The 13,997-nt window shown below is 34.1% G+C and overlaps 1 protein-coding gene across 4 annotated transcripts in view; it reads left to right on the top strand.

Annotated features, from left to right (window-relative positions):
- LCA5 (lebercilin LCA5) overlaps positions 1-13,997 on the top strand; it is a 52,695-nt gene that overhangs the window by 10,460 nt on the left and 28,238 nt on the right. For all 4 annotated transcript variants that reach the window (XM_004044322.4, XM_055391965.2, XM_063707721.1 and 1 more), the window contains exons 2-3: positions 8,061-8,442; positions 13,415-13,944. In XM_004044322.4, coding sequence (XP_004044370.1) covers positions 8,253-8,442; positions 13,415-13,944 — 720 coding nt within the window. In that variant the 5' untranslated portion in view covers positions 8,061-8,252. The remainder of the gene's footprint in view (positions 1-8,060; positions 8,443-13,414; positions 13,945-13,997) is intronic.

Below are 13,997 nucleotides of genomic sequence, written 5' to 3'. Positions count from 1 at the left end.
GAATCTGCTGCTGTTCAGCTGTTTGCATGGCTGTTTCAGTGGTTAGGAGCACTTGAGGGTCCTTCCCAGCTTGGGTGGAGCTTGTCTTCTTTCCAAGTTTTAATCAGCATCAAATCACCAGGCTAGAAGTGGAAATCATGAGGCTGGAAGTGGTGAACAGCAAACTTAAGAGGCGGAGTTTGAGTTAGAACTCCTTTTAACCTAAGGGGTGACAGGGTGGAGGATATGGCCAGTTTATAATTTCTTAAGAATTGATCCTTGGTTTCCATGGTAGGGAGATTTGTAGCTCTGCCAAAATATAGGAGCCCATATAATAGCTTGTAGGGGGACAATCCCAAGTTTTTTCCTGGGGCTGTTCTAATCCTAAGGAGTGCTATTGGGAGACATTTGGTTCCGGGCATTTTAGTTTTTAAGATTAGTTTGGTGATAGCTTTTTGAGAGTTTGATTTACTCTTTTTATCTTTCCAGAGGAAGGGGGATGCCAAGGGGTGTGGATAATTCCATTTAATTTGTAAACTTTCCATAATTCCCTTAACACCCTTTGAGGTAAAGGGGCTCCCATTGTCTGAATTAATATTTTTCACCAGGCCAAATCTAGGTAAAATTTTTTTTTTGTTTTGTTTTGTTTTTTGAGACGGTGTCTCGCTCTGTCGCCCAGGCTGGAGTGTAGTGGCATGATCTCGGCTCACTGCAACCTCTGCCTCCTGGGTTCACGCCATTCTCCTGCCTCAGCCTCCCAAGTAGCTGGGACTACACGCGCCCGCCACCTCGCCCGGCTAATTTTTTGTGTTTTTAGTAGAGACGGGGTTTCACCGTGTTAGCCAGGATGGTCTCCATCTCCTGACCTTGTGATCCACCCGCGTCGGCCTCCCAAAATGCTGAGATTACAGGCATGAGCCACCGCGCCCAGCCGTAAAATTTGTTTTAATATTATTTTGACCACATTCCTGGCAGTGGCTTTTGGGAAGGGGAAAGGCTTCCACCCCACCGGAAAGGTGATTTATGATTACCAGCAAATACTTTAGTTTTCCTGCTTTGGGCATTTCTGTGAAATTTACTTGAATGCTTTGAAATGGTCTTAGTTCGGGAGGCCTTCCTCCTGTGGCCTGTTTTCTAATCACCTTTTTGTTTACCCTTTGACAAATTACACAACTTCCACATACTTGTTTAGTGAGGGTATAAATCCCTATACACCCATAATTCCTAAGTATTGCATCACACAGAGCCTGGGGTCCCCAGTGACTCCCTTTGTGTAATACAGACATTAGTTCTTTTATTAAAGGTTTACTCACACTAGCTTTCCCACACTGTCCACCGTTATCTTGGCTGTCTGCTCCGGCTTGTGGCTCCTGCCGCCCCCACACCTGCAGCTGCACTCCCTGGCCTGCAAGGTCAGTTCTTAGTTACAAAGTTAACTTTCACGAGGCCTGGCCCTACTGGGTCCTCCGGATCTAATCCAGACTATTTTTTCATTTGATCTCTGAGCCTTTGCAGGAATGCAGAGGGAATTTCCTCTTTTTCTTGTTGAATTTCGAATGCCTTTGAGACATTTTGTGTCCTAGGAATGGACTCTTTGATCCCTTTAATTATTAGTTTCCTGAGGTCCTGCATTTGGGCCCAGTCCCTGGGATTGTGATTATTCCAGTTGGGATTGATATTTGGAAATTTTTGTTTGGCTGGCAAGACTTTTTGCCTAGGAGGGTGTTGCCTCTCCCAGATGGCTATGACCACTCTCCTAATGATTCCCCTTTCTTCTCCTGTGAACAGGATATTTATGATAGACGTTGTTTTAGCCCAGGTGTAAAAGATGGGTCCTAGGAATTGGTCCAGCTGGTCTGCTAAAACGAGGGGATTTCCTAGGAGTGGTTTCATTTCCTTTCCTTCTTTTTTCTCTTTTTTTTTTTAAGTATAAATGATCAACCAGAAATATCTTCAAAGGAATAAAACCAGAAGTACGTAAATAAAAAGCCCAAGATAAAGAAACAGAAAAGCTGACACTATATGAAGCAGAGGTAATTCTTGGATCAGAAGAGACTTTAAACAGAAAATGTTTATGTAGTATTCTCAGAGAAAAAAATATGTTACCTCAGTAATGCAAGAACAGAATAATTATTTTAAAAATCGGAACAACAAAGAGTTCTTGGAAATGAAGATATTGGCATAATTTTTTAAATGATGGTTTAGAAGATAAATTGAAAAAAACTCTTTGAAAATAGAAGAAAAAAGTAACCTTATTATTTAACTAGGAGAAATTTCAAAAAGAAAATGAAAAAAAGGTTAATTATCTGAAGAACAATATAAGAAAACCTCTGGTGCTTAAAGATACAGATTTCCAGATTGAAAGGAAGAGGGGGAGAAAGGGTCCCAACACAATAAAAAAGGCTCACTGGTATTTATGTTCTTGTGAAATTTCAGTATAACAAGGGGGAAAGCCCTAAAAGCACCTAGGGAGCGAAAAAAGGAAAAAGATAACCTATAAAGGAATGAGAATCTGTTTTAGTATAACTAGAGTGTAAATTCCCTAAGGGAATTTACTTTCTGTTCATTAATTGACTTTCTGTTCATTACTGCTACATAGAGCTCAAGAAATATATTTTGAATAAAAGTGACTGTAACGTGTCACAAATAATGCTGATATATTTTGAATAAAAGAATGATTATAACATGTCTCACAAACAATGCTGAGGGTTTAAGACAGTGAAGCAGTGTCTTCAAAGTTCTGAGAGAAAATAACCTAGAATTTGGAATGTATGAAAAGTAACAAGTGTGAGGTAAAATAACGACATTCTCAGGCATGCAAGGACCTAGAACATTTACTTCCTAAACCATAAACCCTTTCTGAAGAAATTATTTAAGGATGTGGACCAGTAAAATGATGATGGAAACTAATAAACATGACATGGTCTAAATGAAATAGTGCACTAACTCAGGAATTCAATGAAAGTAATTCCAGAATGACAGCAGTACAATAGGTCTAGAATGTAGTTGGTTTAAATTAGAATAGGAGATTCGAGGAAAATGTCTTTAGGAGGAAGAATGGAATGAACTTCAGGCTATTGGTAGATTAAGAAGCTGGTAGATATTAGTGATATAAGAAACGTTTTTTCCACTTAATAGGAAAAAAAGACAATTAGGAATTCTAAGAGAAAAACCATGCATAACCAACATGTAGTTGCATGTTGCAATCATATAAAATGAAGGGTGAGTTAAATACTCATCTTTCGTAGTCTAAAATTGCTAACTTAAGATATAGCGTACACATAAAGGTATAAGCCATTAAAATGGTTGTTTCAGGGAGCAGGACTTGGATAATGGGGCATTGGATATTTCCTTTATTTATTTATTTTTATGGAACTATGTGGATGTATTTGAGGGGGTCAGGGAGAGAACACTGTGTGTATTCTTCCCCTTTGCCATAGAAAGCTGGTGGGCCCCTCGGATTTAGATAGGATAGGGAGTTCCTAGGAAGCTACTTCTGCTATGCAAATGTAAGCAGAAATAATTTTCATCTTTACCATATAACCAACTTTTAATTATATTATTGGAATTTAAACTGAAAGTTGTTGACAAAGAACATCAGTTATAATTTACTGAGCATCTCATATGTGTTTGAATTGCTAATATAGTTGTTGATATTTACCAAGTTCTTACTGTGTAATAGTTATTGAATTATCCCATTTAATCCTCACAAGAATTCTCTAAAGTAGTTACTAGTAATATTACCATTTTACATTTTAAAAAATTAGACTTACATTGAGAGGAAACTCTCCAGATTTACGTAGCTAATGAGTGCTAGAGCCACTTACTTGCTGTTATCATTATCCTTTTTTTCTAGACAATTTTTTTCATGTGTAAATATTTTTTCACTTGATTGCAGAGTGAAAGATTCAGGCTGATTTATGTATATTTTTAATATTAGTACTTGCCATAGGAATTGTTGATTTTAGATACAGTTGCTAATTTTGATAGAGACTGCGATTGCTAGACACATCAGAAGTAAAATCAAAGTTGTGGGTTTTTTTGCTTTTTAAAATATTTCTTCTAAAGAAAATATCAAACAAATACAGAATTGGAAATATTAGAATAATTAATTCAAAAGTCTTCTATCAGTTTACATAATCATCAACTCACAGTCAATTTTGTATAATCTTTACCCTTACCCATTTTCCTTTGGGTTAATTTTGAAGCGAACCCCAGACAATTTTATTTATAAATATTTGAACATATATCTCTAAAAGATAAAGATTCTTTAAAAAAAAAAAAAAGACAGTATCAACATCTCACCTAAAACAATATAATTCCTTAATATTAAATATGTAGTCAGGGCCGGGCATGGTGGCACACGCCTGTAGTTCTGGCTACTCAGGAGGTGGGAGGATTGCCTGAGCCCAGGAGTTCAAGGTTGCAGTAAGCCATGATCATGCCACTGCACTCCAGTCTAGGCAACAGAGCAAAACTCTGTCTCTAATAACAATAAATAGTGTTTAAATTTTCTTGATTATAATTTTTTAATACAATTTATTGTAATCAGGAGTGAAATACTGTCCATGGATTGCACTTGGTGGTTGTTTCTTAAGACTTTCTTATTATATAAATACCCTCTTCTCTCCTCTCTCTTGTTCTGCTTGCAATTTCTTCATTAAAGAATCTAGTTTTTCCTGTAGAATTTGCTACAGTCTGGATTTTTTCTGATTGCTTCTTTGTACCTCGATCTCTCTCATACTTTCAGTGTCATTTACATTTAGAGGCTTCAGTAGATTCAGATTTAATTTTTGTGGGGAGGAGGGGAGATTACTTCAGAAGTATTGTTGTGTCCTATCAGAGACATGGTGTCTGGCTGTTACTTTTCTGTAGCAATACAGCCATTTATGATCATTATATAGCTTCATTATTTCATTAGGAGTTGTGAAATGTCACTCGTCTAATTCTGTCATTTTAATATTTTATTTTTTATTTGTTAACTAGAATAATTCTATAAAGAAATACTTCCCCCATCTAATATTTTGTTATTTTCAGATAATAGCTTTTTAAAAATATAGGCAAGATGCATGTGTGATTTTTTTTATATATAAATTTTTTAACTAAATGAGATGGTTTCCTAGAATCTTCCAAAGGTGAATAATTAGGTTTTTGTAAAATATATCATATGAACTCAAGGATTTAAACACTTTTGATATGTTTAAATCGTTTGCTGATATAATTCGTATTGATAACAAATTTGCCTTGTCTTTGGCAAGTAGTTCCTTGAAGTTGGCTCCTGAGTCCATTTGACTGACACTCCATCAGTAGTATCTGATAGCATCCTTGCTTTCTAGGATGACCAGGTTGCTATATTCTTAGATTTATTTTGTGTGTTTCCTCCCTCAGAAATGGAATCAGGCATTTCACAAGGAACTTCAGGTTCTTTCAATGGGAAGTGGCATATAGACACTAGATCTGGGTTCTAGGAATGTTCCTAGTTTTTTCCTTGTTTCTGGGATTTTTCAGTGGACAAAGTGAAGAAGTTTTTTTTAAATAAATAAAAGCCAGCATAAATTCATACACTCATAATTCAAATTTTGAATGTCAAAGTTTTAAAACTCACATTAGTTTATATTTACTTCTTCCATGTTGAAAATTCTAGTGCCCAGCTGCACCAATAATAATTACTCATTTGTTTTATTTCACAGTACATGTGTATAAGTCTGAGAATAAAATATCTGAATAGCAAAATATGATTATTGGAATGGCTTTAAAAATGTTTTTGGTCATTATGTCTCACTAGGAATATAAAGTCAAGTTATTGTGTTTTAAAGTCATTTGAACTGGTTAATTTGTGTGGTTTTACCACCAACCATGTATGTAGATTGATTTATCTAATTTTATTTTGATTTATGGGAATTGCTTTTCAAAAATCTCATTTCTAAAAATCATAATTTCCAATGTTAAATCTACAAAAATTATATACAAAGAAACCTAGCTTCTATCCCTTTCCCTAAACTCTGCTTCCTTCCTTCCCCTGTAGCAGTGTTGTTTAGTAAGCTAACTACCAGCACATGTGGCTTCTTAAATTAAAATTAATTAAAATTAAATAAAATTAAAAATTAGTTCTTCAGTTACACCAGCAACATCTCAAGTGCTTGATAGCCACATGTGGCCAGCCACCGTCTTGAACAGCACAGATTATAGAACATTTCCATCCTGGCTGAAAGTTCTGTTGGACAGCCCTACGCTAGCGAACCCATTTTATTTTTCTTAATTATTTGAATATAAAAATTATGTATGTTACCCTTCTTCCTTGATAAATGGTAGCATACTGCAGGCTTTTTTCCATCTTTCTTTTCTCTGTATATCCTAGAGATTATGCCAGACTATGAGCAATACACAGAGATAGTCTTCATTCCTTTAATAGCTTCATAGTGTTACATATACTTCATTGTGTGGATGTTTATAGTTTGTAAGACCAGTTCTTATTGGTCATTTTATTGTTTTAGTTTTCTGCTTACAATAGTGCTACAATAAATAGTGCTGCCTTGGGCATGTCCTTTCATATGTTATTACTAGAAGAATGATACTTTTAATACTAATTTCATCAGAGATGTTTGTTTCTTCTAAATTGGATTATAAAAGTAATCCAGTTTTGTTGTGTTAGAAAACCGGAATATGTTAATGGAGAGATAAAATTATCTAAAATCCATGTTGTCAGGCAGGCACTATTTTGGTGTTCTTGTATTCCTTGCTTGGAAAATGTTTTCAGTTTCTGAATTCAGATAGGGATAATAGTATTTTCAGTATTTTTTTAATGAATGTGTGTAGTTGAGATCATACTGTATGCACTAATTTGAATTTTTTCTTTATGATAATAGTATAAGCATTTTCCTTAAATACAAACTTTTTGTAAACATTATCAGTAGCTTCATGATATTTTGCTGTATGGATTTATAAAATACTTAATTATTCCTCAATGATTAGGCATTTAATTTGCTTCCATTAAAAAAAGTACTGTACTACATTAAATATTTGCACATAACTTTTCTCCTAATTTTAGCATTATTTTATTGGAGTCCAGAAATTATTGTATCAAAGGTTAAAGCATAATTAAAGTGACAATACATTTTGCCAGTGTTTTTCCAGAAAAACTCTAGGGATCTTTTTCTGATAGCAACTCTGACAGCATTGAGTGTTATTATTTCGAAAAATCTTTAATAATTTATGTTGCCTTTTTGGAGTCTTATGTATTTTGCCCATTTAATTTTTTTACCTCATATTTTTCTCAAAGGATGATATATTTATGTATTGAAGATGATAACAATTTTTTGTCATGTTTGCAAATGTTTCTCATCAAGTATTTTTTCTTTTAGTTTTTAAAAAATGTACTTTAGTTATACATTTTTTGTGTGGTCAATCTTGGATATTTTTATTTATTCTTTATTCTTTTTTTGTTTTTTTTTGAGATGGAGTCTCATTCTGTCACCAGCCTGGAGTTCAGTGGCACCATCTCGGCTCACTGCAACCTTGGCCTCCTGGGTTTGAGCGATTCTCCTGCCTCAGCCTCCTGAGTAGCTGGGACTACAGGCGTGTGCCACCACGCCCAGCTAATTTTTGTATTTTTAGTAGAGATGGGGTTTCACCTTGTTGGTCTCTTGACCTCATGATCTGCCCGCCTCGGCCTCCCAAAGTGTATTTATTCTTATTAGCAGGTTTGTTCTTTACTATCACCACTACTTCCACTCCCACTGCCTCCCTGCCTAAAAAAGAAAAAACTGGTGATTTGATCATTATTGTCCGTTAAAATTCAGCATTTGCCTCTAGTATAACTCTTAAAATTAAACAGTCAACTTCAGTTAACATTTATTCAGAAGTAGTTTTATGTCAGGTACTTATTATCTATCTAGGCTATGACAGTCTGTATTTTCTCCAAATACTGTAAGTAACTTATCTGTGAAAATATAGATAAACTGTAGCCTCTTTTAAAAATTGTAAGCTATATATTATTTTGCTTTTAGTGTCTTTCATTGTAATTAACTGTAGAAACTGTAGAGACTGTATGATAAGTCTCCTTTCCCCTTCCTTAATTTCAGGGCAAAAAAGTTTTATCTTCTGGATGCTAATGTGAATTGTGGTCTACAAATACATTGTGGAGAAAATAGATTGCACAGAAGTGAATATTATCAGGATCTGAAGACTGTGAAAATGTTTTTCAGTATTGTCGTAGTCTCCTCTGGAGAAAATAATCTGTGAAATTATGTGAATAGAGACCATTTTTCAAAACAATGGGGGAAAGAGCAGGAAGTCCAGGTACTGATCAAGAAAGAAAGGCAGGCAAACACCATTATTCTTACTCATCTGATTTTGAAACGCCACAGTCTTCTGGCCGATCATCGCTGGTCAGTTCTTCACCTGCAAGTGTTAGGAGAAAAAATCCTAAAAGACAAACTTCAGATGGCCAAGTACATCACCAAGGTAAGCATTCTTTAAAAGAGTCTGGTGGACCTAGAAGACTCATTTTGAGTGCTTAAGGAAAATGTGTGTGCATGAAACTCTTTTATTAGTATATATGTTGTTGTATACATGGAAGTGGGCTGATTTACGTTTTATAGGTTATATACTTATAAGTATATATAAATGTTGCTTGATGGTACTATTAAATTTGTTATATTCAAAGTCATACAGTATACACATTCTGTATACACAGAAGGAAACATAGCTAAGCCTTCTCAGTTTGTTTTTTCTTTTTCCTAAATAAATGCTTGTCTTGGGGTTTCTGAGGTACTGTAAAGGCAAAAAAGTTTATAAATCATATGTACCTTTTTGTATCTTCATTTTTTGAAAGTAGAAAAAGCATCGACATAAAGTGGTTAAGGGACTTTTTAATAGATTGAGTAAAATTACTTACTGTAGGTAATACAGTATTTACTGTAAAAATTCAAATTAAACCTAGGAATGGAATTGGGGCCTTTGGTCTAATTTGCTTTCTTTTGAAGTGTGTTATAATGGAAACTGGATTAATCATTAGAAGTCATTTTTGTTATTAAAATGTTACTAGAATGGAAATAGGCCTTCATACATATTTGACTATGTAATATTCTACAAATATCTTCATCTCAATAAATCTCTGGTCAAGAAAACCCCATTGTAGTTAGTAACAAAATATGTAAGGTTTACAAGTACAGCATAGAAAAATAAGGCAAATGAGATAATTACAGTACCCATTAATAAAAGTAGCACAGCAGTAGCTTAAAATGGTGAGAGTTTAGATTGCAAGGCCGGGAGTGGTAAAATTGTGGGTGGAAAAGGGAAACAAGGGACCACATTATGAAATGCCTTGCATCCTGTGCTAATGTATTGACTCTGTTTTTGTGGCGAATAGTTAGCCATTGAAAGGGTTTAAGCAAGGACATAATTAAGTTTGTCTTTATAAATTTTTACTTCAAAAAATAATATTCGCTTATTAAAAACTACAAAGAATATGTATTCCTTTTGAAAGAAACCCTTTCATGGATCCCCAGTCTAGCTCCTCAGGGATTTCCATACTTCTAACCATTTATAACAATTGGGAACCTTTTTCTTTTTCTTTTTTTGTAAGTACAATGCTTTGTTGTTGTTGTTATTTTGGTCTCTTTCTCCAAATCTGTCTCAGTGAGGAGCTTGTTATGATTTTGTAGTTGAGAGCATGATCTCTTACTAAACTGTTGCTGTATAATTAAGAACTAACAAAACAGATCTTAAGGTTGAACCTTAGAAAATGCCTGTTAGTCTCAAGAAATACCTAGGGTAGTATTGGTAAGGAATACTTTAATTTTTTTCTTCATTCCCCAGAAACAACTTAGGAGGCCACCCAATTAAGGAGTCTGAACTTTGTAAGCCTTACCTTATTTGAGAAGGTAATTGAGAAAAGCTGTGAAAAACAGTTCCAGCATCAGCCAGAAAATTTCAATTATTGCCTTCAATTTGACTTGTACCGTTTTCTGTTTTACACTGTCCTTTGAATTAAAATCTGTGGTAATTAGTCTGCCTTAGACCAAGTAACAAGACCAAACTGATACGTTTCTGTAAACACTAAATTGCAATCAGTATAGACTAACCTAGGGACAAAACAAATGTGATTCAAACAGCATTTTAAACGAATTTTCGGGTTTGCGTGTTTGATAGCATATTCTTCCTTCCCCTTCCTTAATTTTCAGCATACTTTACTTTTTTTTGCATAAAATTGATGCAGTATCAAAATTATTCATGGTAAAAGTTAATAAGTTTTGGTTATACATGTTCATTTATTATATATTATTCCATTTGTTTTTTCAATAATATTAACATATCTTGATTTTTTTGGTGGATGCATAATTTATTTTTACTACGTTAAAAAAATGAGTCATATTATTTTTAACACCTGAAGGAAGAAAAAGCAATTTTCCACCCACTTTTTGGGAGTGACTTAACAAGGAGAGATGAAGAATGATATATACAACAATCATCTTTCTTCTTACTCTTATTAGCACTTGATGGTTTAAAATATTTTGTCTTATAGTTTTAAAAATGAAAATAAAAAGGTAGATGAAAGCTGGAAATATTTGTAAGTTCAGGTTAATGATCAGTTTGTAGTTATAGAATATGCTAAAAAAAATTATACTCAGGGTTTTAGGATGTCAGAAAGTTGGTTATGGAAACCCTTTTTTATCTGACTAAAAATTTTTATCCTGATTCTTATTAGGCTTTAACTTTTCATATAAAACAAGTTGCTCTTTCTATGAAGTTTTATGAGCGGTATAATTTTGTACATAAAAACCATATTTGGAACAATTGACATTCATCTTTATATATAATTATTTTTATGTATAAAGTTTCTGTCATTCCAAGAGCTGAGTACATATCCCATAATAGCGTATATATACCAAAATTCCATTAACTACATATGTTGGGAAAGAAAACTGAAATGATGGACATTTCAACTTTAAAATTATATTCTCAAGTAATGCTGCCCATTGGAAATATAATGCAGGTCACAAATGAAGCCACAAATGTAATTTTATATTTTCTAGTAACCAGGTTAAAAAAAAAACAAATGAAATTAATTTTAATAATATATGAGTATTATTTCTACAGATAATATAAAACATTATGAAATATTTTGCATTATTTTTATTTTTGAATCAAGTGCTCAAAATCCAGTGTGTGTTTCACAATTATAGCATATCCCAATTTGGGCTACCCACTTGTCAAGCTTCTCAATAGCTGTATGTGGCAGTGGCTACCATAATGGATAGCATAGTTTCAAAGTTGCAATAATTAAGCACTCCCTCATTTCTTTTTATTACTGCTTCCTTTCATGTATTCAGTCATTTATAGAGCTGGAATCCCAAATCAGTACACATTCCAAACAGCTTCTATAAAATCTTTTATCTTTTTAATGAAACTTTGTAATGTTAAATTGTAAAAATTACTTGTTATTCTTTACTTGTTTACATAATGGAATCAAGTATCCATGGCTGATGAAATGGGGAAGGAAAGGTTGGATCTTCTAGTGTTTCTTCATTTTTTTACTCTGGAATGCATTTTCTCCTTGGAAAAAAAATGCAGTTACCATGTAGATTAAAGATCATTATTCTTAGCGACTTTCAAAATGCCTCTTTTAAAGGGCCGGTGCTCTGAATATTGAGGCTTAAGTCTAATGAACTTTTAGTAAAAATAAAAACATTATTTCAAATTTTTGAGAAATGTTGTGATTTAAAATGTATTCTTTAAATATTTCATATATTTTTTAGGATGTGATTTTTGTTTTCATCTTCTCACATTAGGTGTTTTTGATTTGAACATCACAGAAAAGAAATCCTCTGAGGAAGCATTTAGAAACACACCTGTACTTCTGTTTTCTGTTTTCCATCTCCGATAAGTGGAATGTTCTTATTACTAACAGAGAATATGTAGAACATTTAAGTCTCCCAACAACCTAGTTGTGTAGATAACATTGTCTTCTTTCTATGGGCTGGGTAAATAGACTTGGAAAGGTTTGATTGAATTGTCCAGAGAGTTAAAGTGATAAATTTGAGCCACAAATCTCGCTGTATAATATGCTGTCATCCTGTCCCCAGATAGAGAAAGTTGTAATTAATGTAGAGAAAACATACATTTTCTTTTTTCTTTTTCTTTTTTTTTTTTAGTTTTAAGTTCAAGGACACATGTGCAGGATGTGCAGGTTTATAACATGGGTAAACGTGTGTTATGGGGGTTTGTTGTATGAATCATTTCATCACCCAGGCATTAAGCCTAGTATCCATTAGGTATTTTTCCTGATCTGCTCTCTCCTCTTGCCCTGCACCCTCCAATAGGCCCCAGTGTGTTTCGTTCCCCTCTGTATGTCTATGTGTTCTCATCATTTAGCTTCCACTTACAAGTGAAATCATGTGTTACTGGTTTTCTGTTCCTGTGTTAGTTTGCTAAGGATAATGGCCTCCAGTTCCATTCATGAACCTGCAAAGAACATGATCTCATTCTTTCTTATGGCTGTATAGTATTCCATGGTGTGTATGTGCCACATTTTCTTTATCCAGTCTATCACTGGTGAGCATTTTGGTTGATTCCATGTCTTTGCTATTGTGAATAGTGCTGCAGTGAACATGCATGTGCATGTGTCTTTAAAATAGAATGATTTCTTTTCCTTTGGGTATATACCCAGTAATGGAATTGCTGGGTCAAATGGTATTTCTGACTTTAGGTCTTAGGAATTGCCACACTGTCCTTCACAGTGGTTGAACTAATTTACACTCCTACCAACAGTGTATATGCGATCCTTTTTCTCCACAACCTTGCCAGCACCTGTTATTCTTTTTACTTTTTAATAATAGTCATTCTGACTGATGTGCGACGGTATCTCATTGTACCCCATTAAAAAGTGAGGAAAGGACATAACAGACACTTTTCAAAAGAAGACATACATATGGCCAACAAGCATATGAAAAAAGCTCAACATCACTGATCATTAGAGAAATGCAAATTGAAAACATAGATTTTCACATTTGAAATAATGATCCCAAATATCTTGGCATGAATGACTTGAATATCACAATGTTTTGTCCAGTGTTTGTTATGCACCATGCTAATGCTGATGATGCTGATAATGCTCATGTTTGAATTCTGACTTGCCATCTTATCTAAAAAGTTAAAAATGGTTAAAGCCTGATACTGCTGTCTTTTAAAGCTATGTAGAATAATTCCGTATAAACTATTGGGATATCATTTTTCTTAAAATATTGCATACCTTTCTTAATAGAAACCTATTTAGAGCTCTAAATAAAACTTGATATTTTACTAAATATTGTAAAATCCTTTCTTAAAGACAAAAATAACTAAAGAATGTTACGGACCCACTTGTGTTAGGATGAACAAATAACACTGTGTTTGGTACAGCTTTCACTTTACATTATTCCTGTTTCTTTTTTAGCCCCTCGGAAACCAAGCCCTAAGGGTCTACCAAACAGAAAGGGAGTCCGAGCGGGATTTCGCTCCCAGAGCCTCAATAGAGAGCCACTTCGGAAAGATACTGATCTTGTTACAAAACGGATTCTGTCTGCAAGACTGCTAAAAATCAATGAGTTGCAGAATGAAGTATCTGAACTCCAGGTCAAGTTAGCTGAGCTGCTAAAAGAAAATAAATCTTTGAAAAGGCTTCAGTACAGACAGGAGAAAGCCCTGAATAAGTTTGAAGATGCCGAAAATGAAATCTCACAACTTATATTTCGTCATAACAATGAGATTACAGCACTCAAAGAACGTTTAAGAAAATCTCAAGAGAAAGAACGGGCAACTGAGAAAAGGGTAAAAGATACAGAAAGTGAACTATTTAGGACAAAATTTTCCTTACAGAAACTGAAAGAGATCTCTGAAGCTAGACACCTACCTGAACGAGATGATTTGGCAAAGAAACTAGTTTCAGCAGAGTTAAAGTTAGATGACACCGAGAGAAGAATTAAGGTACAATTTCTACAGCTTCTAATTGTACTTTCTTGGGATGTTTCTCATTGGGC

Source organism: Gorilla gorilla, chromosome 5 (genome assembly GCF_029281585.2).
Source record: "Gorilla gorilla gorilla isolate KB3781 chromosome 5, NHGRI_mGorGor1-v2.1_pri, whole genome shotgun sequence".
In the NCBI taxonomy this organism is placed as follows: Eukaryota; Metazoa; Chordata; class Mammalia; order Primates; family Hominidae; genus Gorilla; species Gorilla gorilla.
This window is presented reverse-complemented; position numbering and strand designations above follow the sequence as displayed.